Source organism: Cibotium barometz, chromosome 1 (assembly GCF_041138505.1).
Source record: "Cibotium barometz isolate CiBa-2024 chromosome 1, ASM4113850v1, whole genome shotgun sequence".
NCBI classification, from domain to species: domain Eukaryota; kingdom Viridiplantae; phylum Streptophyta; class Polypodiopsida; order Cyatheales; family Cibotiaceae; genus Cibotium; species Cibotium barometz.
In genome coordinates this window covers 26,154,636-26,176,853 of record NC_141046.1, presented here as the reverse complement: position 1 = coordinate 26,176,853, position 22,218 = coordinate 26,154,636, and the positions used below count along the sequence as shown (strand labels likewise).

At 43.9% G+C, this 22,218-nt stretch overlaps 1 protein-coding gene across 2 annotated transcripts in view; it reads right to left on the bottom strand.

The window, feature by feature from the left end:
• Positions 1-1,900: 1,900 nt before the first annotated feature.
• LOC147641794 (protein LEO1 homolog) overlaps positions 1,901-22,218 on the bottom strand; it is a 68,081-nt gene continuing 47,763 nt past the window's right edge. The window contains exons 5-11 of one of the 2 annotated variants that reach the window (XM_086799745.1): positions 21,037-21,216; positions 18,344-18,475; positions 3,767-3,946; positions 3,465-3,599; positions 3,258-3,371; positions 2,530-2,757; positions 1,901-2,429 (exon numbers count right to left, since the gene is read on the bottom strand). In XM_086799745.1, coding sequence (XP_086655871.1) covers positions 2,289-2,429; positions 2,530-2,757; positions 3,258-3,371; positions 3,465-3,599; positions 3,767-3,946; positions 18,344-18,475; positions 21,037-21,216 — 1,110 coding nt within the window. In that variant the 3' untranslated portion in view covers positions 1,901-2,288. The remainder of the gene's footprint in view (positions 2,430-2,529; positions 2,758-3,257; positions 3,372-3,464; positions 3,600-3,766; positions 3,947-18,343; positions 18,476-21,036; positions 21,217-22,218) is intronic. The other variant, XM_086799754.1, reaches the window with a different exon arrangement.

The following is a 22,218-nucleotide window of genomic DNA, read 5'->3' as shown; positions in this document are numbered from 1 at the left end:
CTGGTACTGCTGAACAGCTTGCAGTTAGAGTACTCTCATAAAAAAATCCTACATTTATGGGCGGCAGGACAGGTACTGGAGTTGTTTAAGGCTCGAACCAGGGCTGCCCTGCATGGTTGCTATCTCACCCGGAATTGTATGAAGCTCAGAAGCATAGCTGCCTCAGGACAGCACAGCAGATTTGCAAGGGCTTCCCAATTGCCAACGCTGCACCAAGGGCACCATCGACATTCCGAAGTGGTCGCATCTCTGGCAATATCTCCGCCAGCAGGCAAATTTCCACCCACAGCTACTGGGCCGCCTGTGCCGCTGACAGAGGAAGGCAGAGGTGCTGTTTCAACGACAGGGTTAAGCAGGAAGAGAATGCCGGCCATATTCTCTGAAGCATCCAGGGATGTCTCACCAAATGCCCCGTAGGAGGAGAGCAAGGGGATGCAGAGGTTGGAATCTGGTAACTGGTAATGTGTCCTGCCCTGTGTCTGCATCGCAGGACACCATGAAGCTGCCAAGCAGCAGCTGGTGCTGGTATTGTGATTAAACTGCGACGGAGCTTGCCGCCCTGCTGCTAGCAGATCAAAAGCAGCAACCACTTCTTCGTCGTCCAAGGAAAGCGGCCAGCAGCTGCTGGCCATGCTCCCTGATGAGATATGGAGAGTGCAAAGCTTTATTGAAAGAATATCTGGATTCCAGTGTTAAAGAGCCTATCAAAGGGGTTGGAGGCTGGAGCCTGGAGATCAGCATACTAGATGCATGCGTTCATATTAATATGTACTTGGACTTCATGAGATGTCATGAAGGGTTTTCTTTGTCAAATATGCTTGGTGATTGACCAGCATCATATTGCAGCTATAACATCTTAGTTTGTCCAAGTGCTCTAATATCAAGACTATCAACTCAGCCAACTGTGAGCTTCCAAGGTAGAGCCTTACAGGATTGGAGTTGGCAGCACCCCCTACGGGTTTCTGTATTGGCTGGTCCACATTCTAGGTTAAAGATTACTGTAGGATGCAATACCAGAAAAGAATGAGAGAGAGAGAGAGAGAGAGAGAGGGAGGGAGGGAGGGAGAGAGATGGACAATGATGATGACGATTGTGTTATCATGCTTGTGAGACCAAAATATGGTATATAGCACTAGTTCAGCAAGTACACGATACAAGTGATGCACATGGTGTATAATCCATGTGTTTGTGTGCGCACTAACCTTGTCTACACCTTGTCTAGGCTACTTCCTTTGCCATTATAAGGATGTTAAACTGGATACTGCTACTGATTCTCGAGCTTCCATCACACAAGGTTTTGTTTGTGGGAAAGAATCTACCTGTCATCTTTATTTGGGTTATCATGTTTGCCTCCATTTTTATATTGTCAGAAGATTACCTTCTCCACAACCATCACTTGTTGTCTTGGTTCAAATTATCAAGACGCAGCATGCTACTTACTCTGTTGGAATTAGCATCGACACTAGTCAAATTTTTCCACACGGAGGTGCATTACTCGCATCACCTGGGCAAGCTATCCAAGGCAACTCTAAGTTCTAATATTCATCTCCCTTGTTCCTACTAGTACAGCAAACTGAGTGGTTTGTTCAAAAATGAGCACAGCGCTTGAGCATAGCATCGCTCGTTCAAGTCAAGAATGGTTTACCCTTTCCTCTACATCCCAGAATGTCATTGTGCTCTTGTACTTATGTTTGCAAATGCATTGCCTTGTATCCCCTATGCATTTAACACTTACATGTCTCTACACAACTACTCATACTGATTTCAAGAGCCATTTAGATACTGTCTTATCATAGTTACCAATGCTATGACACACCAAAGAAACCATAACCAAAATCTCAGAATAACTCATTCCTTTTGCACAAGGAGGCCAGAGGAGTGTAAATCTATTGCAAACAACTGATTGAAATAGGACTTGGAAGCATTAAAAAAAGTAATGTTATGAAATATGCCCATGTCCAAACACCATCTCAACATAATAGCTGCAATAATGAAATGGCAGGAGTAAGGGTGGCCTCACAACACCTGCACACCCTTTGAGGCCGCCCAATGTCTTGGTGGGCTTGGACAACCCCATCATTATGAAGTCACCCTAAGTTTGTCAAACATGAAAACCTGTCCTGCAACTCTTAAGATAAGAATACAAGCTCAAGGGTTGGGCTTTGACAACCCCATCATTATGAAGCCACCGTAAGTTTGTCAAACATGAGAACTGTCCTGCAACTTTTGAGATAAGAATACAAGCTCAAGGGTTGTATCATGATAAGTAACAATAAAATAATACATTATCAATCATCTTCACTATCGCTAACCACCACCCGCCTACGTTGGACAGGCTTTCTACGTGGTGATGGCTCATTCTCAGAGTCATCTTCCCTGTCTTTCCTCTTCTTGAATGTTTCATCCTCTCCATCATCCCACCCTCTTTCCTGCACAACACATTCATCAAAGATCCCTAATTAGAGTGACACTTACACATGTCAACCTGCTCATCAGAACAAAAACAAGCAGCAACAGCACATCCCTTACCTTGCCCTGTTCATCATCATAATCCTCTTCGTCTGCTTCCTCTACTTGCTCCTCTTCATCCTCAACCTCGTTCACCTGAGCATCTTCTTCCAGGCCATCACTCTCATACTCGGAAGGTTCGTGTTCACTCTCTTCTGATAATCTGTCTTCTAATTCTCTCCTTCGAGGTGGTGAGGGGCGTCTCTCCTTGGAACGCTTACCTAAATGCTCTCTCAAAGAAGAAGATGGCTGATACAGGTGCAAACACAAGCTTAATACTGCGAGATTTTTATTTGGAACTTGAAAACAAAGAAAGATACAAGGCTGATTGATAATGTTATCCAATTTCCATTTCTCATTTTCTTTTTTCTGCTTTTTATTTAGCACTCGAAAAAAGAAAAGATATGAGACAGATACCAAGCCCACTTGTTATCTAAGATAAAATATGCATTCGAATGTTATTAGAGACCATCATTTTGAAATTTAATCTATAAAAACCCAGTATAACAGCCAGAGTCAACCCTGCTGTGATGCACATGTGCATGTCACTTTCTCATGTTTTCTATAATCGCACGCACACGTGCATCAATGTTCAGAGACACTGTCTATGGGCATGTATCTTTTATATAAACACATGGAAAACATGTGTACATATATACCTTTCTTTCGCAGACGTGCATACTCACACACACATCAATACATGTATCAGAATTCTCCTATAAGGTGTGTACATGTGTACAAGACCTTACCCGTTTGGCATTGATTATTCTTCTCTCTGCTCTACCCTCTGCCTCTATATATTCTTGAACTCTTCGCGTGTTTGTAAACCTTTCGCCTGGATTGTAGTCCTCTCCTTCCTCCTCCTACCAACCGCTCAATCTCGTAAGTAAAATACAGCTAGAAGAAAACGGATTTCACATTTTTTTAACAACGCCTCTTTTACAAAAGGTTATTACCTCATCTAAGGCCCCTTCAAGGTAGCCAGGAGAGAGCTGTGGTTCTGCCCTTTCACGAGTTGGAATGAACTTGCGGCTGATTTTGTCTTGCTTTCTTTGCAAATCTTCCTTGCTTCTAATCCTTTTCTGTTGCAACTGAGCAATCCAAGCACACTATTAGTCGTTTATTTTTCCTTTAATTTATATATACTTAAGATGTCGCACACCCCTATCGGGGCAGCATGGTATGATAGCCATGAGGGCAAGCGCCCGCTGCCAACACCCTTATGAGTCCTTAAGAGATTTTTTCTGAGTAAGCACACCTTTTCAGTTTCCTCCTTTTCCCGTTCTGGATCCTTATTTGTTATGACATTTTTGACTTTATAAATCTTCCTGTTTCTTGAATCCACAAGAGCGGTTAAAAGTCGATGCGATTTTGAGGACAGTGATGATGGCATAAATTTCATCTTCTGCAGCAACCTTCCCTGAGATTGTAGGATTCCCTGTATGGAATAAACACAATTGCAAAAACAGCTTCATGAATGGGGCTTACATGGTATAGCTTCAACATCCAATGTCTTTGTCCATGATGAGGTTACTTCATGGATTCATTGTGACACTCTTGGTCTCATAGACCCTTTAGTCTTCTATAGATTTGAATATGCCTCTCTCTCTCTCTCTCTCTCTCTCTCACACACACACACACACACACACACAAACACACACACACACCTCACCTCACATTTCCATGTTACCTCACCTCATGTTTCCCTTTCATTTTGTATTTGTTACAATAGATCTATAAGATGCAATAGGCATCCTCCATTTTTTTACAAATCGTTTACATTTAGTACCACTTTGTCCATCCTCGCCTCCCACAAATGTTAATTAACCTCTCTCTCTCTCTCTCCCAAAAAAAAAAAAAAACGAAGACTCCAATAACTACCAAACCATTATGATTGGTTATACATTTGTTAAGATTTATGGGGCAGTCTTTGTGAGGGCTCAGATTAGAGGGACACCGACAGAGAAGATACGTCAAGGAGGATTCCGGAAGGACTACCTGACCCTAGACCACATCTTCACCCTTAGGGTGACCATTAAGGAGGCGAGAGTGTGGAAGCAATGGGTCTTTTGTTTCTTCCTAGACTAGAAGGCCTTTGACTCAGTACCCAGAGGCTTTTTGCTTGCATGCAGTTATGTACTTGGTGCTAATCCTTAGATTAGCAAAACCAATCCAGCAAGGTTAGGGGACCCTGGGATTAGGAGATAGCAGGCAGATGCAGAGGACTAAGGTTCAGAATTAATAAAACTAGGCTATTGGCTATCTATACTAACTGCGCTAGTTATCACTATATAATTGATGCCCTGGGTTATTATTGTGTAGTCGATCATGTGCCTATCGTGTTGTCAGTCATGCGGTGCACTTCTGATGGGTTTGTGCCTGGACCAGAGTTTCTACTGGTAACTACTACCATGGACATGGCAGATCACAGAGTCTTGCCGAGGGCCCTTGTGGGCAGCAGGCACTGATGGCATGGGACGCCAATGCTGAGATTGGCATGTAACTCTGGAGTGCAGCCTTACCCCTTGGCTTGGGGGTGGATCAAAGTTAATCATATGGTCACGTGGTGAGCTTGCCTGCTCCCCTTTTATTTGGTTTTCTCTAATCTGGTTTTAGATTGTGTTTAGGAGATCTTGGTTAGACAGGCCTGAGAGGCCTTACACACTTGGTATCAGAGCAACCTAACCGCGGAGTCTACAAAGGTTTGCATGTTTTTCATGGTTTTATTCATGTCGAGATTCCCAAGTATTTCTCTCAGTACCATAGCTTGCTTTGTTTTCTCATAAAGAAGCATGCTTTCTAGGGTTTCTGTCATGGTTGTATGTGGATTCTAAGAGGGGGAATATGTGAGAGTCATGGGTGTAGAAGATGTGCAGAAAGGACCCTTACAAGAAACCTTAATTCCTCTCAGGTTTTTACTCTCAGATGGGTTGTATTTATGTTCAACTGCCCACTCTTGATACGTATGGTTTACGTGTAGGCAAGGGGATGAGGTCGATGGGCTGTGACTGGCAGAGGGCTGTTATGCAGTCTGCGCAGAGTTGATTTGTGGGCAGCAGAGGTTTTCGATGCACGGAAAGTGTTATGCCAGCCTCCTACACAACAGCAATCATCTAGATGATTCGCAGCAGAGAAGTGGAGAGGCTAGGACCAGGGTGGCCAGCATGTAGGGTTTTTGGATCATCCCGAAGGGTGCGAGCAAGTACATGAGCACTTGGGGTGGGGTCGCTGTCTAAACAGGCCGCCACAGGAGAGGAAAGCATGCAAGTTTCTATTCAAGGCTAGCTTCCTTAAAAAAAGCCAGGTCTATGTATTTTTGGGGGTCTAAGTAAGGGGGGCCTGTTTTTTTTTAAAAGGAAAGCAGTGTGGGCGTTTTTTAAAACCAAAAAAGCATGAACCATATTATAAGCACACATATTATACTTGATGACCATAAAACATGATGATCTTCGATTTTTTCTTCATCTTTCCTCTCTCCCCCCACCTCACCTCCCCCCCCACGCCCCTCGACTAGCCTTAGGCCCAAGATCTTCCTGCAATTACCATTTTTCACTGCCCGTAGGAGCTGCCGCCCAAGGAAGCACCTTGTGGGGTTTTGAACCCAGGACCTCCTGGTCCTAGGCAAACACCTTCACCACTTGGGCTATCACCTCATTGGCCAATGATCTCATGTCTTTCTACAGTTTATATAGTTTTCCCCTTGCTTTTCTAAACCTTCAATCCTTTTCTTTTTGCAGCAACAGAGTTAAAACCCTTGCTTCTTTCTTCTCTTTTCTATCTCTCTTACCCATGGCAACACCCCAGCCCCTCTCCTTTACCGATGATTTGTCAGATCATGAGCAGGAATGGGAAGAAACATGGGAGGATATTGGGGAACCCAGCCATGCTCATGCTCATGGGAAGCATATAGATAAGGTTGAGAAAACTTCGAGATAGATGTGGTTGAGAAAACTTATATATATATACCTAGACGAATCCAGGAACATGCCCGAGATAGATAAGGTTGAGAAAACTTACTTTGATAGCGAGATGCAGACGCTCCGAGCAGAGATTTCTACCCTAAAGAAGCAAGGCAGTGAAATGGCCAATATCCAGAAGGAGATTACTCTCTTGCATCAAATGTGGTTGAGAAAACTTACAATAGTAGTGGAAGAGGAGATAGATGTGGTTGAGAAAACTTCGATAGCGAGATGCAGAAGCTCCGAGTAGAGATTTCTACCCTAAAGAAGTAGGGCAGTGAGATGGCCAATCTCCAGAAGGAGATTACTCTCTTGCATCAACAGATCACTATACTGCAGAGGGGGTTGCGACTGCTACCACGCCCGCTCGGCAAATTTCAACAGCTTTGTTCTTCATCCCATAAACTTTTTCGGGGGGAGGGGGAGAGAGAGAGAGAGAGATAAAGAAAGAAAGAAAGATATATTAAGCCTCTACTAAAGCCCCAATGGGCCTATGAGACCAAAGTGATACAATAATGTCCATGGCATATCTCATCATGGAATGGAAAATAAATCAGAAAGAAAACATAAACATAGCTATCTCACCTAAGCTAAATTCCTCTCCTCAGAAAGTCAAGAATCTTTTCTCCTTGATGAAAGTCTTCTTTCTCCTCCACAATTTCGGATACATTCACTTCGATGTCTTTTGTGCCTTGTGGTCATCATCTTCAAGGATGAGATTTAGATAACAAATTAGACCGTGATCATACCTCACAAAGAAGCATGTGTGGCTATGAACAAGGCACTTCTTCTCAATCCTCTTCATGCTCTCTAGAACCCTTTGAAGGGTTCTATTAAGCTTTTGCGTGAAACTATTTCCAAAAGATAGCTTCATGTCGTTGACATGCACAAAATCGTCAATTCCAACGATAATTCTGTCCCTCGAAAACTGTCCATGGAAACTCATCATGGAATACTAAGAACATCGAAACATGAGAGCAACATCAGCTCAGAGAGAGAGAGAGAGAGAGAGAGAGAGAGAGAGAGAGAGAAATGAAAATGAAATGTTATATTAACGTCTTCAAAAGGCCAAAGTGACCTATGAGACCAAAGTTACAACCATGTGGTTGAAGTGAGGCTTAATAGGTGGAAAGTTCACTTCGAATTCCATCCTCTCCAAAATGCTCGGAAGATTCAGATGGTGCAAGGCCTCTTGAAAGGAAAGCCTTGTCATGGTGGAGAGAGCTTCAGAACAAGCCTATTGCTTGGGCTAGTTTTGAGCAGATGATCAGTGACGAGTTCCTCCAAGCGGATGATGAGTATGACGTGGTATCCAGGTTTATAGTGTTGGATATGAAGACCATGTCTTTCGACACATACTTGCACAAGTTTAGAGAGTTGCAGGCAACGGTGACACACATGGTTGTAGTCACCTTGGATTTTTTATGCGGGGATTGTCCCAAGATCATAAGCTTTAGGTGAGAAACAACAATTGCAAAACCCCTAAGGATGCTATTCGTTTTTACAAAAATCTTTGAAGAGATAGTTGCTGACAAGAGTAAAAGGATATTCCTCAGAAGCTAAAAAGATTAGGCAACTGCTAAACGTAAATGGGAGGAGTTTGTATTTCTATCAGTGAGCAGCTTTGCCGGCCGTGACAGGCTCAGGAGTACGAGCACAGTGGGTTACCATTTTGATTGGAGAGGATTGCGTTAGCTTCCTCAATGTCTATGCCCTGAATGCCATTGCAGGTAGAGCCCTCTTTTGGTTTCCCCAAGCTGACTTTTGGTGCGTGGGTGGAGACTTTAACATGATAGATGCAGCAGAGGATAGACTTGGAGGAGCCACGGCCACAGTCTCAGCAGCAGAGTACTCTGTCTAGGAGGAGATGATACTGGCACTTAGGGGACAAGATCCTTGGCATCTTCCAGAGTTTGGGTGCAGCCCTGGGAGCCTTAGCTTCTCGCGATCAGATAGGAGGAGCATTGGCCCAAACCTCTCCAAACTTGATAGGTTTTATGTTGATGAGTGGGCTTGCGGCCGTGGGGGCATGATCAATATCTTGGCAAGCACTACTTTTTCAAATCATGCTCCAGTTATTCTGTCCTTAGAGAGCCTGTAACATGCAACGGAATTATGCATAATGAAGGATCCTGTCACACAAAGTCTCACACCGCCTTCTTTATCCTGAGTTTCGCGAGTCTTTAGCAATCCACTTCATCACTTCAAACTTTAAGAGATGAGAGAGAGAGAGATAGAACTATACACCTTACTGGGTCCCAATTTACCATTGAAGGGCCTTGTCCTATTGCTAGGAGTATTTTATTATCTTTGAAGAGAATGAATGTATGACTTACTTGGGACTGTAGATAAGCCAAACACAAGACCTTTGAAAGACGAAGAGTCGGGCTGAACTGTACACAGCTGCAGAAGCACCAATGATGACCGATCTCAATGCCAATGCACTCTTCCAATGGAATCGAAGGCTGCAAATCTGAGGCTGAGAGAAGGGGCTGTTATAGGCTGTGATATGCACTATGAATGAATGAATATGATGCGTTTTACCTTCACCGAAGTGGCTGTAGCAAAACGATGATGTGTATGAGTGCTGAATTCTGTTGTATGCTGAAAAACGCAAGGTTCTGTAGCGCTTTCCTTGGCTGAATGCTGGAGACGATGCATTTTGCTGATGAGTGCCTATGTGCTCCAATCGATGATGCTCCTAGGGCTGACGGACTGAATCGCTTAGCTGATTTAATGATCATGGAATGAATGATGCAAGGCAATGCTATTTATATGCTCTAACTGCTGGTCGGCTGGCTGCAAAACTGGCCGACTGCTACGCGACTTGCATATGATGAAAGTAATGGTAATAATGCTGAAATATTATGGGAAAAAATGCTAGAATAAATGCTAATAAATATGATAGAATTATGCAATAAATCTGAATGGTATTCTAAGCCTTCTGAAACGGTCTATGTGGTGTATGTGCATATTGTTAGTAGTCATCTCTTGTATGTACATATTACTCAGTGAGGGCCTTTGTTGTGGGTGTGCCCGCCCAGGTGTTTTCTCATTTTTCCCCATTATTTCTATGTTTTTTCTCCCTGTTTTTGGGTCATGGGAGGCTGTCTTGTGCTGGCCGACTCTCTTTGGACTGGCCGATTGATGTTCTCTGCTGGCCGACTATGTATATGCTGGTGGCCGACTGGTTTCACAGAGTCGTGGACATGATGAGCAGCAAGGTTGCATCCAAACGCCGTTTGGCTTTGATCCAAACGTTTGGAACGATTGAAATGCTCACTAACGTTTGGAAACGTTAGTGAACGTGGGATTTTGATTAATGTAGGTTAAAAAAACGACGCATGTCAACATCAAGTTTTTTTGCACGTCAACATCAAGTTTTTTTGCACGTCAACATCAAGTTTTTTTTCTTCTATTTCTTACGTGCGTGCGGCTCTCTCTCTCTCTCTCTCTCTCTCTCTCTCTCTCTCTCTTCGGCGGCGGGTGCTTGTGGGCTGGTCGTGCTGGGCTTCTCTGGTCGTGCTGGGCTCATCGCCCAAGTCGGTCTGATCAGCATACATGGATCTACCTGATATACATTTTTCAGTATTTTCCAGTATTTTCTACTCAGTATCATCTCGAAGTCTTACAGTTCTGTTCTTATAACTGTAGGACAATCAATTTATTGTACTTTTTAGTCTCATTTAGTTGTTCTCTTTGATGAGACACCAACTTCAGATGTACTCTCAGTTTTGGCCTCATAGGCCACTATGGCCTCTTAGAGACGTTAATATATCATTTCATTTCATTTCTCCCGCACAGGCCGTCAGGCTCAAGAGTCCACAACTCCACTCTCTCTCTTTCTCCCTCCTACACATGCTCAACTCTCTCTCTCTCTCTTCTCTCTCTCTCCTGCAAGGCTCTCTCTCTCTCTCTCTCTCTCTCTCTCTCTCTCACAAGGCTCTCTGCTGCACCTCCCCGGACCCCTACACACAGGCTGAAATTTTATTCATTTTGGCGGTCTTTAACTGACTCAATGATTTCGGAGAATGCTTCCGTCATTTTGTTAGCCTCAAGAGATGGAGACACCATTCTCACCAAAAGAGGAGAGAAACGGCGACCAAAGGCTACCTCATACGGAGTACGTTCGACACTGGATGAATGAGTATCCTTTAAGATAGCTTGGACCAATGAAAGCTAATGTTCCCATTTGGACTGTTGGTCATGACGGTATTGTTAGCATCTCCTGTCTATACATATACACCAAGGCCTCTGTTGTGGGTGTGCCCGCCCTTATTAGGTGTTTTCTCATTTTTCCCACTCTCCATATTTTTTCCCCATTTTTTTCTATTTTTCCATGGCTTGGGTGGCTGCCTTGTGCTGGCACGATGCTCCAGGTTCAAGCCGACTATCACACGTGTGGATGTGACCTTTGATAGAGGTTGGCCGACTCAATTATACAAGTCGTGGACCCCACTCATGTTGGCCGACTGGATGACACCAGTCGTGAGGCAGTCGGGTGCCTTCAGCCCTGGCCGACTGGGTATCTGGGGCCATATAAAATGGCCCCATAGCCCCCATGCCATTGTATCATTCATTCGGGATTCTTGTGTATGTGTATATACAGAGTTCATACCCAGCCACTCTCTTGTCTGCATTTTTTCTCCTTTTGCTCCCAGTTCAGTTTGTTGTAGGCTGGCGTTTGTCTTCTACGTGGGCCTCTATTCAGCGTGGAGTCCTGCACGTGTTTGCTCTCACTTGTGTCTCTCATATTCCACTGCGCATTCCGACATGGTATTAGAGCACGAGGCTGCTTGAAGATCTTGGAGACGTGGAGAGCTTGCGGGACTGTTAAAGCCCTTCAAGACCTTGAAAGGGCTTGCGGAGACTTGGAGATTTGGGACTGTTCGTGATTGGTGCTGATCGAAGGCATCGGTGGACCATGCGGGACGTGGAGAAGCGACGACTAAGCAGTTCAAGCCTCATCTTCATTGTGTTTCCCACCCACCCTCCCTTCAGAAGACCAAGTTCACCCCCCGGAGGAGCGGGACTGTTCGTGTTTTTAGTGCTGTTTGGGAACCCTTGTGGGCCGTTCGGGACGTGGCGAAGCAAGGAGCAGCAAGTGCAGCTTCGTCTTCATGTTTTGTTCCCACTCACCCTCCCATTCACACGACCAAAGTTCACCCCCCGCAATGGCAGATTTACTTGAGATGGCTGAGAAGCATGTGAAGATCCCTACACTCCCCACGTTCTCGGTGGGTCGTCAATTGGACGGGAACAACTACGGCATATGGAAGGTTATGATGGAATCTGTTCTGGAGTCTTACGACCTCGGTGATTTCATCGTTGTTGGGGTTCCACGGCTGGAAGTAGAGGAAGGGGAGTTACCGTCAATCTGAAAGGACCGGGAGGCACAGGCACAGATGTGGGATCGTGTCAACCCCAGGGTCCGTTCATTTATCTTCCTCAACTGCACCACAACTGCACACCGCAAGTAATCAATCATGTAAAGCATATGATGCTGGCCAGAGGTATATGGTAGCATTTGGCTTCTCTTCACAACAGGGTATCGCCCATGAAGAGGATTTCCTTGGAAGTACGGATGCGGGTTATCAGCCCTACAAAGTCGTTGACAATACGATTAACAAGCTGCGGGCTCTTCAGCAGGAAGTTCTTCAGGCTGGGAAGGAGATATCGTCAGAGGACATGGCCATAACGTTGCTGTCGCATTTGCCCTCTCAGTACTCAGCATTTTACTCGTCTTTGATTACCAGTGGGGCAGGCTCAGCACCATCACGTGGGAGGAGCTTGTGCCCATGGTCTTGGACCAGGAGGAACGATTCACGAACCCTCCTCCGGGTGGAGGTTCGGAGGCCTTAACTGGCCAACGGTCGAAAGGCCGTAACACGGGCAAAGGGAAGGCTTCATCGGAGAAGTCTTGTGAGAAGAAGTACGTCACTGACCGCGAGAAACTAAAGGCAGAGAGAACCTGTAATGATTGTGGCGAGAAAGGCCACTATTGGAGGCAGTGTCCCAAGCAGAAGACCGAGAAGGGTGAAGATTCCTCAGCAGCAATCATGAAGACTCCGGCTTTTGTGCACCTGGAGGTGATGGACACCGATGTTTCATTTTCTTCAAGCAGGGAGGAGGTTGGAGGATTCTCCGCAACGGATACTCGGGAGTGGATTCTAGACAGTGGTGCTTCTAGGCACATGACTCCTTCCCGTTCAGATTTACAGGATCTCTGCAGGTATTCTGGTCACATTCTTACTAGGCATACATCCACTATTCCAGTTCACAGAAGTGAGGGCAGGTTGGAGATAGTTCCCGATGGCAGAGGAGGGAAGCATTCCTCCCAGGTGTTGTATGTTCCGTTACTTGGTCTTCATCTGTTGTCAGTGCATCAGGTTTGCAAGACTGGCGTACAGGTCGAGTTTGATGAGCATTTTGTTGCTCTCCGGGATAAAGCAATAGGCCAGGTGGTCAGGGAAGGCGGAATGGAGAATGGAGACAAGCTTTCAACACTCTCTCTCCCAGGTCCTCAGGTTTGTGATGAGTGGCAGTCTGGTAATGGCCACTTAAGTGTGGATACGCTGCAGGTGCAGGCTTTCCAGGACCAAATGGTGGATAGCTTGCCAGTTGATGGCAGCAGTTGGCAGGAACTTTCCAGTACTGATGTTGGTGGTTCTTGTGTTCGTCAATCAGAGGAAACTGAACAGGTAACTTATGCTCTGATGTCTCGCAGTATTCGAGACAAAGAAACTCTTGTAGATGAGGATGTTCTTGAATGATTCTCTCCAAGTAGATTAAGGAACTTGACTAACTGACTAACTCTCTAAGGACTGACTCTCTAAGGCTGAGGAATGACCTACGTAGCTCATGCCTGACATATCCTGGACTGAGGATTACAATGGGGTCATGGCATACAACAAATATGAAATCCTAAAGGGTTGTACTGTTGTACAATGTTGCACTGATGATGAGCCATCTTGTCACCATGCACTACAGTGCAGAGTGCATGTGACAAGCTCGCCCCTCTTCTTCTGAGTATTCGGAAGAAGCTTTTATAGTGGAGTTCTTTGAAGCTCTCCCTAGCAGGTAGGTGGTGGCGAACCAGGTTCTTTTTGCCACCATATGATACATTACTTCGTGTTGGGCCTCCTCTCGAGCATGTATTGGCCAGGTATAGTGGTTAATCCGGAACTTCTTATGGGCCGACAGTGACCGGAGGCCTGCCAAGGCCAAGGTGGCATGGAGAGTGATCATTCAGCCACCATATAGAGGGAGGCTAGGCCTCACCGTGTACCACAGTGCATGGGTGCACGTGACATGAACAAAATTACAATTAAAATAGATATCCCCTTCTTAGAGCGAACGATCTAATAGATAGGCTCCAAGGAGGCAAATATTTTACGAAGATTGATCTTCGTACTCATTATCACTAGATCACATAGTGGTTGAGTACTTTAGGTACGGTGCGGTATGGTACGTGTACGGTACGAGTACGTAAAGTACGCATCAAGATAAGTACTTTAAGTACGTTCACGTTTTTTACTATGTATGTATGTACGTATGTATATATATAAAATAAGAAAAATCTAGCATCCATACAAAAATAGCATGAAAGACAATGGTAATACTGAAAGCTAATCTATTAACTACTGAGCAGTGACCACTGACTAAAATAATTAAAAAACGGGCCAAATAAGTGTTGTACATTGAACCTCATATTTGGTACGAAGACCTTATCCGTACGAGGTACGGTACGTATGGAGTGGTACGGAAAGTACTAAAGGTACTCATCGGATGAGTACGGGTACGGAATGCAACTATGCTAGATCAGGATCCGAGAAAGACGGGTTTTTGAACCAGATATGATCATTTACAAGTTTCTCGTATTGCCTTTTGGCCTCACGAATGCCCCTTTTACTTTTCAGCACATGATGAACAATCTCTTTTGGGATTGTTTGGGAAAATTTATTGTTGTATTCTTAGACGATATTTTGATATATACCCATTCTTTGGAGGAGCATGTAGAGTACCTTAGACTCATCTTGGGGATTCTAAGACGTCGATGACCGTATGTAAAAATCTCTAAGTGTGAATTCTTCTGTAAAGAAATCACATATCTAGGTCATCGGATTTCGAGAGATGGGATAGAATAGATCTTGAGTGGATCCAAAAGGTTTTAGATTGGCCAGTGCCTTGGACTTTCAGACAGGTTCGTTCATTTTTAGGATTCACTGTCTTTCTTAAGGAGTCGGTGAGAGAGTATTCTAACGCAACTGTTCCCCTCTCTAGCCTCCTCAAAGGACATGGACGAAAGTCCAACGCTCCTATGTCACTTTTGGCAACTACTCTTCCAGAAATTGGAGGCCAAGTTGAGTTTGAGTTCCTCTAAACATCCTCAGCTTAGAAAGGGTGAATAAGGTTTTGAAGGATATGCTTCGTGCATACGTCTCCAAGTGACCATCAGACTAGAAGAGGTACATCCCGATGGTTGAGTTTTCCCATAATTGTGCTAAGCATGCAGCCACTGGTTACAACCCGTTTATGCTGATGTGCGGAACCGACCTAGATCTCCGGTAGCTATGAGACTTAAGGGTATTCAAAATGATGCAGGTAGGGATTTCCTGGCAGATATACAAGAGATGCTAGCTAGAGCTAGAGATTCTATCACGATAGAGTAAAATTTTATGTTGATAGACACCATTTGCCGAGTAAGTTATCCAAGGGCTCAGGATAGAGCACAATTTTATGTTGATAGACAGCATTTGCCGAGGAAGTTATCCGAGGCAATGCTGGTGTATTTGCGAACACCCAAGAGTTTAGAGACGTTACAGACAAGGAAGTAATCTCCTAAGTACTGTGGATCTCTCCGGATCCTCAAAAAGATCGCAGAGAGGTAGCCTATAAGCTAAAACTGCCTTAGGACATGAAATTTCATCCACTCTTTCATGTCAGTAGACTAAAAGAGATGGGAGCTGAGGATAGCATTGTGACTCCTCAGGAGCTTGTTGAGGTTGAGGACTTGTCCTATGTTCCACATGAACCAGAAACAATGATTGATTTCAAGGAAAGGCAACTTAGAAATAAGTTGATCCCCGGGTTTTAAATTAAGTGGAAAGATAGGCAAAGGAGGACTCAACTTAGGAGACAATTGTTAGTTTACACCATAGGTTTCTTGATTTTCTTGCTTAGACAAATTTTATTTCCAAGAGTGGAAACGTCCAAGAAGGGAAAGTATGTTATGTGCCTGGAGCTAATCCTCGCATTAGCGGGCCTAATCCAATAGGATTAAGGGGCCCTAAGATTAGGAGATGACACACAAATGTAGAGGGCGAAGGTTCAGAATTAATAGAACTAGGCTCTTGGCTATCTATAGCAGGTTAGCTATTTATAGCGGTAGTTATCACTATATAAGTAATGCCTTGGGTTATTATTGTGTTGTGAGTCGTGGGATGCACTTCTGATGAGTCTATGCTTGGACCAAAGTTTCTACTCCTGCCATGGGCATAGCATATCACTATTTATAGCGGTAGTTATCACTATATAAGTAATGCCTTGGGTTATTATTGTGTTGTGAGTCGTGGGATGCACTTCTGATGAGTCTATGCTTGGACCAAAGTTTCTACTCCTGCCATGGGCATAGCATATCACTATTTATAGCGGTAGTTATCACTATATAAGTAATGCCTTGGGTTATTATTGTGTTGTGAGTCGTGGGATGCACTTCTGATGAGTCTATGCTTGGACCAAAGTTTCTACTCCTGCCATGGGCATAGCATATCACTATTTATAGCGGTAGTTATCACTATATAAGTAATGCCTTGGGTTATTATTGTGTTGTGAGTCGTGGGATGCACTTCTGATGAGTCTATGCTTGGACCAAAGTTTCTACTCCTGCCATGGGCATAGCATATCACACAAGTCTTGCCGAGGGACCTTCTGGGCAAGCACTGGTGGTATGGGATGCCAATGCTTACTAGCATGTGTCTGTGGAATGGAGCCTTTAGCCCCTGGCTTGAGGGTGGATCGAAGTACTGATCCTACAGTTGGGCGGTGAGTTTGCCTCCTCCCCCTTTATTTGGTTTTCTCTAATCTTGTTTTGGATTGTGTTTAGGAGATCTTGGCTAGACAGGCTTGGGAGGCCTTTTACACATGCAAAAGCTCCGTTTTCCACCAAAGATGATGTGGGGAGTTAACGGCACTCTACGAGTCCTTGAGTGGCCAGCGGATAAGGACACCGGAGGTAATGTCAAGGGGGATTTGTAGCACTTTTGAGGTCAAATAGGGATGCCCATTCTCTCCCATGCTTTTTGGTTTTTACATTGATGAGATTTCAGATTTCATTGACAGGTTGGGGTTACAGACCCAGACAAAAGTGCCTATCCTCCTGTATGCAGACAACATAGTCAGATTCAGCAGAGGGACATTTGGGTGCACTTTGGACTTTTTGTGAGGAGAGGGATCTCACAGTGAATCTTGGCTTTCACCAAGATCATGCTTTTTAACATCCCACACAGATAGTTACTTCATATGTATATCTCAGGATTGCTTTCACTGTTCCTATCTTCACCGTGTAACTGGATACCTTGGCTCACCTAGCAAGAAAATATGCTTCCTTGGCCCGTTTTGAGAGACGATGTTTCCAGGTCCACCTCCAAGAACCGAGCACGAAGAGTTGGCTGTTTTGACACATTGGTGAGACCAGCTATGATGTATGGGGCTCCGTTATTTTTTCTCTTTTTTTGTGGGGAGGGGGGATTTTGGAGAGGAAGATAGAGAGAGCATAGGTGATGATGTATTCCCAATTGATCAGGAGTAAGCCCCCCTGAGGATGGATCAGCTCTAGATCCACGACATGCTCAATCGCCATCGAGCTACCTTTCCACGTGATGTAGCTGAGGGGGAGACCTCTCGGCCATAATCATTAGCCCCATGCTTGATATTTTGGAGAGTGGTATACCATCTAATGGGAGCTGATACTCCTCCCATGTTTGATGTTCCTGGTATTCCATGATAAGATTTCCATGGACAATTTTGTATCACTGCAGTGAGACAATTTTGTTCTGTTTCTATTTTATTTTCCGTTCCATGAGGAGATATGCGATGGACATTAATGTATCACTTTGGTCTCATAGGGGCCCATTGGGTCTTTAGTAGACGTTTAATATATCTTTCTTTCTCTCCCTCTTTCAGGCCCTACATTCACCCATCCTGGACGTCAGGCCCTACATTCACCCATCCTGGACGTTCTCTTTCTCTCTCACCCATGCTGAACATTCTTGATGATGATGATGATGTCTCCCTACTATTATCCTCATTGTACCCACATGAGCCCATGATGTATTTGCTATCTCTTATTGTACCCATGTGAGCCCATAATGTATCTGTATCTTGTATTCACATGTTATCAGGGCATAGATAGCTAGTTTTATTTTCTTTTCTTTTCAGTTTTCCATGATTCAGTATTCTCATGGATTCATTGGACTACATTTTGGTCTCATAGACCCATTGGGTCTTTTGAAGACGTTAATATACTTTCTTTCTTTTCCACATATGCTCTTTCCCCAACCTGGTTTGCCTTATACATTCATGATTGCTCAAGAGGTTAATAGTGCCGGATCCCATTTGGTCCATGCTTTTGTTGCAATCCTGCTTTATATATGCACATGACATATTGCTCACTTCACCCATTAATGACGTGAAAAACCTTGAGAAAGTCATGGGGATCAGAAACAAAGTGCATTGAGATTCAAGAAGATATTTCATAAGATAATATCATGCTTATGTGTTACTTACATACTAAATGATTCTGTTTGTACATGATGCCTAGCAGACGTGGGTAGCGTAAAAAATATGTGGCCTTCATTTGAAATTTGCAACAGCACCTTGCCATGACGAAGAAACAGGTGAGCCTGATCTTGATGTGCTTTCTGTACCGAAATATCCAAAACTTCATTTCCAATGAGGAGTTGCATACTTCCATCTGACCACTTCACAAACCTGGCATTGCTCTCATACTGCAAAATAGAATGGATTAAAAATCAGCATATAATTCAGTGACAAAAAGAAACAAGCATCTGAATTGAGCTAGCTTTCTATACTATTATGCTTGAGCAAAACAATTTCCTTGGCTGCATCTTGCATGGAAAGCCAGCTCCAAAATGCAACGGAATATCAAAGGAAATTGCCTACATCACAATGGTTCATGATATATGAACAAAGTTCAAAAATCGGGTCCTGAATTATTGTGGAAACTGCCACAAGAAACCATGAAGCTGTAAATCATGGAGTGATGTCTTGCATAAATAATGGAAAGAGGCCCCCAAAACACTCAAGACTTGAATACCATTGTACACACATCAATTCCATCTAGTACTTTTTATCATATGGCTCGGATTTGACATTCCCAGCTCATGGCTCTAGTCTTTGTTTTCTTTTGTGCCATGATGAGATTACATGGACACTATCGTATCACTTTTGGTCTCATAGACCCATTGGGCCTCTTGAAGACGTTTAATATAACTAACTTACTTTCTTCCTCACATCTGAGTTTTACAGTCTTTTTTAACCCAGTGAATGGGTTATCAGTCAAGCCCATTATAAAGTTGTAAATCCTCGGGTAAGAAGTAGCATTCTATCCACAAAGCACGAAATTGTGAAGGTATATCTTAGCAGACCAAAAAATATATTTTACGCATATCCTCTTTGATCACTGGAACCATTGAGTTGAGATTTCTTTTAATCATGCACCTTTGTGGCATCTGCCAGTCCTAGCCAAGGGGCCTGGAGTTGGGCACATTTTTACTCCGGCATGAACGTGTTAAGTGACCTTTATCACACTTTTTAAGAGCTGGCTGCCTTGCATTAAATGGATTTTTTTCTATAAAAACCCCTGATCCCTTCATTTCTCATCATCTTCCACTTCTGTCCCCTAGAGCAGCGAATGCAAGCCCTTAAGTGACCTGTGAGCATCCTAGACACCCATAATCATTAATTGGCAGTCGTCCGCCCCCCCTGCACAGCAAACTGAACCAGAGAGAAAGTGATGAAGGCAACTCCATAGAAAGTGAACAAAACCCCAAACAGAGGTGGGCAGAAATCTGGACTGGTTTGTTGCTCAAAGCTAGAGGTTTTCCAGTCCTCTTCCTGCAATCCTCTGTAGCCTGGGTATGCAGGGTCTGTGACTGTCAATAGTTGCCCTAACCCTTAGTATGATGTCCTAATGTTTCCTCATCTCCAGGAGGAGACCTAGGCAATGCTGATACTGTATTGATTGAAGAAGCCCAAAAGAAAAGCAATGGAACCTACTACAGATTTCATGATAGACTGAACAATTAGGTAGTGCCTCTCTGTCCCAATCTCTTCGATGTCGCACAACACACAAATTCTGGGAGCTTCCCATGACTAATGCTCTCCATAAAGTCCTGTCTCATATCGTAGGCAGTGTGATTGGATTCTAATCTGACCGACGGCAATCCTCAAAGCATGTGACATGTTTCTGTAGGTACCCTAGCCTTTGGATGAACCCATCTATAGTAATACGGAAGAGAGATCTGATTAATGTTTGTGGAGGCCAAATATGACCTCCGGGACCCAATACAAACAATAGAACTCTAGAGGTGCCAATCTGATCATCGACCAAACCTGATAAATGCTCTACGAATCGTCTGTGGGCTCATCAGAGTCGTGTAAAGATACATCACATGGAATCCATCTGCTTTCTCATGAATTTGTCTTTATGCCTTTGTATCTCATGCAAGTATAAGGTAGCACACTTCCGATCTTCATATTTCGTAAAAATCAGCATTGCAAATGGCATGCTTCTCCTTCACTATCTTGTGCATGTCAGACAATAATCATATCCGCATATTGTCCAATAGGGAAGGGTTGTACTACCACTCTCCAGGAAATAGGAGAGCTTATTATGTAATGGTGGTCCTTGAAGCCATTCTATTTTCCCAAACAGCTGAAAGAATGCTTCATAGCGGACCCTTTGAGAACTCAGTAGGAAGCTGTCAGTCAAAAGGTGTGGGCATCCCATCCAGCACATTAGCTATTACTGTCCATCATCCACCATGAGTTGAACACCTTATTCTTTATGAGTCCTCTGGACTATGCAACTTACTTTTCATGCAAGGTCCAGCAACCTTGCTGAGGCTTCAGCCCAGAGTTTGAAAATATTCAACAACTATTTACATTTCAAACAACTCAATGGATCGACTCCTTCACAATAGTGGACGAGCAAGGAGGCAGCTCGTTGGCAAGAAGAAAGTTTGTAAAAGAATTTCTTCCGAATTCTGATCAAATCCATCAAGTGGACTTAGGACTACATCCTTACCTAAAGCCTGACATTAGAACACGTTACTTCGTGCTCAAGAACTGGATTCTAACACTAAAAAAGAATGCGTATACATGGTGTTGCAGTAGTGCCTTGAAAAATGCATGAACCTTAACCGCTCCATGTTTGATGCATTAAATTTTAAAGATTAGCATGAGTCATAGGATATATTGAAGGTTGAGATACAACAGTTGAGACACAACAAGACAAAATGATAGAAAAACTAAAACAAGCACTCACACTAACACCCCCATCTCGATTACGTGCCATTCTCCATCGTGCAACATTGTCTTCAAGCCTGATTCGTTGCTTATGGCCAGCTTCGTCTGTTATGAAGTGTTCCTCCTCTTCAATGTAAGTCTTTGGATCAAATGGCCTTGGTTCTATCCCCATTATGTTGGAGACCCTTACAACATGCATCTGAAAAAATAAGTCCATTAGTTACGTTTGGTATGTACTTTTACACTACATGCCAATTGCACATAATGGGATGTTCAACCAGTACTACCATGCATATAGAAAGGCTTTAAAAAGCACAAGCAGCAAGAAATCAAAACAAGTGGGCTGTATATGGCAATCTCAGAGTTATCATTGCCAATAAAAGAGAGAAGCATGAAAACAAAGAGACCAAAGAGGGGAGTGTGGCCCGTGAGAAGCATGAAAAGGGGCCCAGCTCCATATGCACAAGAAGGTGGCTCGGCGCTGTTGCATTGCCAACTAGGCGCATCCAACATCCCCAAAGCATGAATGACATCCGTCCAAATGGAGTGCATGGTCCCAGCTCCCAGGATGATTGAGCCGTTGATAGTTTTGCTGCACCTGGCCTGCCAAATGTTCCACGTGGCAATGCTCTTGATGAGCTCCCATCTCTAGTTCACACGGTTTTTGGGGTCCAAGGAAGCACTTGGACCAACGAGGCAGGAATGGCCAATGTCCAAGCGATTGACCCCAAGTGATGTCTGGGAACAGGTGCCAAAAGACTCATGACTTACATCAGTCTCTCAAAAAAATTACATTGTATTTGGTCCAGGCACCACCCAATGAGCAGCCGAGTGTGAACACTTATATTATGTTTGGACATTGTATTTGGTCCAGGCAACACCCAATGAGCAGCCGAGTGTGAACACTTATATTATGTTTGGACATTGTTATCAATAAGTTAGGATTGGCAACCAACCAATGTTACATGCGCAAAAGCCTTGCTGTACTGATCCACAGCCCTAAGCTTGATTAAGAACAAGATGTTTGATTAAATATGATCAAGATAGAGGAGAGAGAAGAAGAGAGAGAGTTGGTGTCAAGGTTTCTATATTTATATGGTACAACAAGCTGACATGAAAGTATGTACATAATCTAGACCCTTGGTCAACCCCTTAGGGGTGACCTCTGGCCCCTACATGACTTCTACAATGATGAATGAAT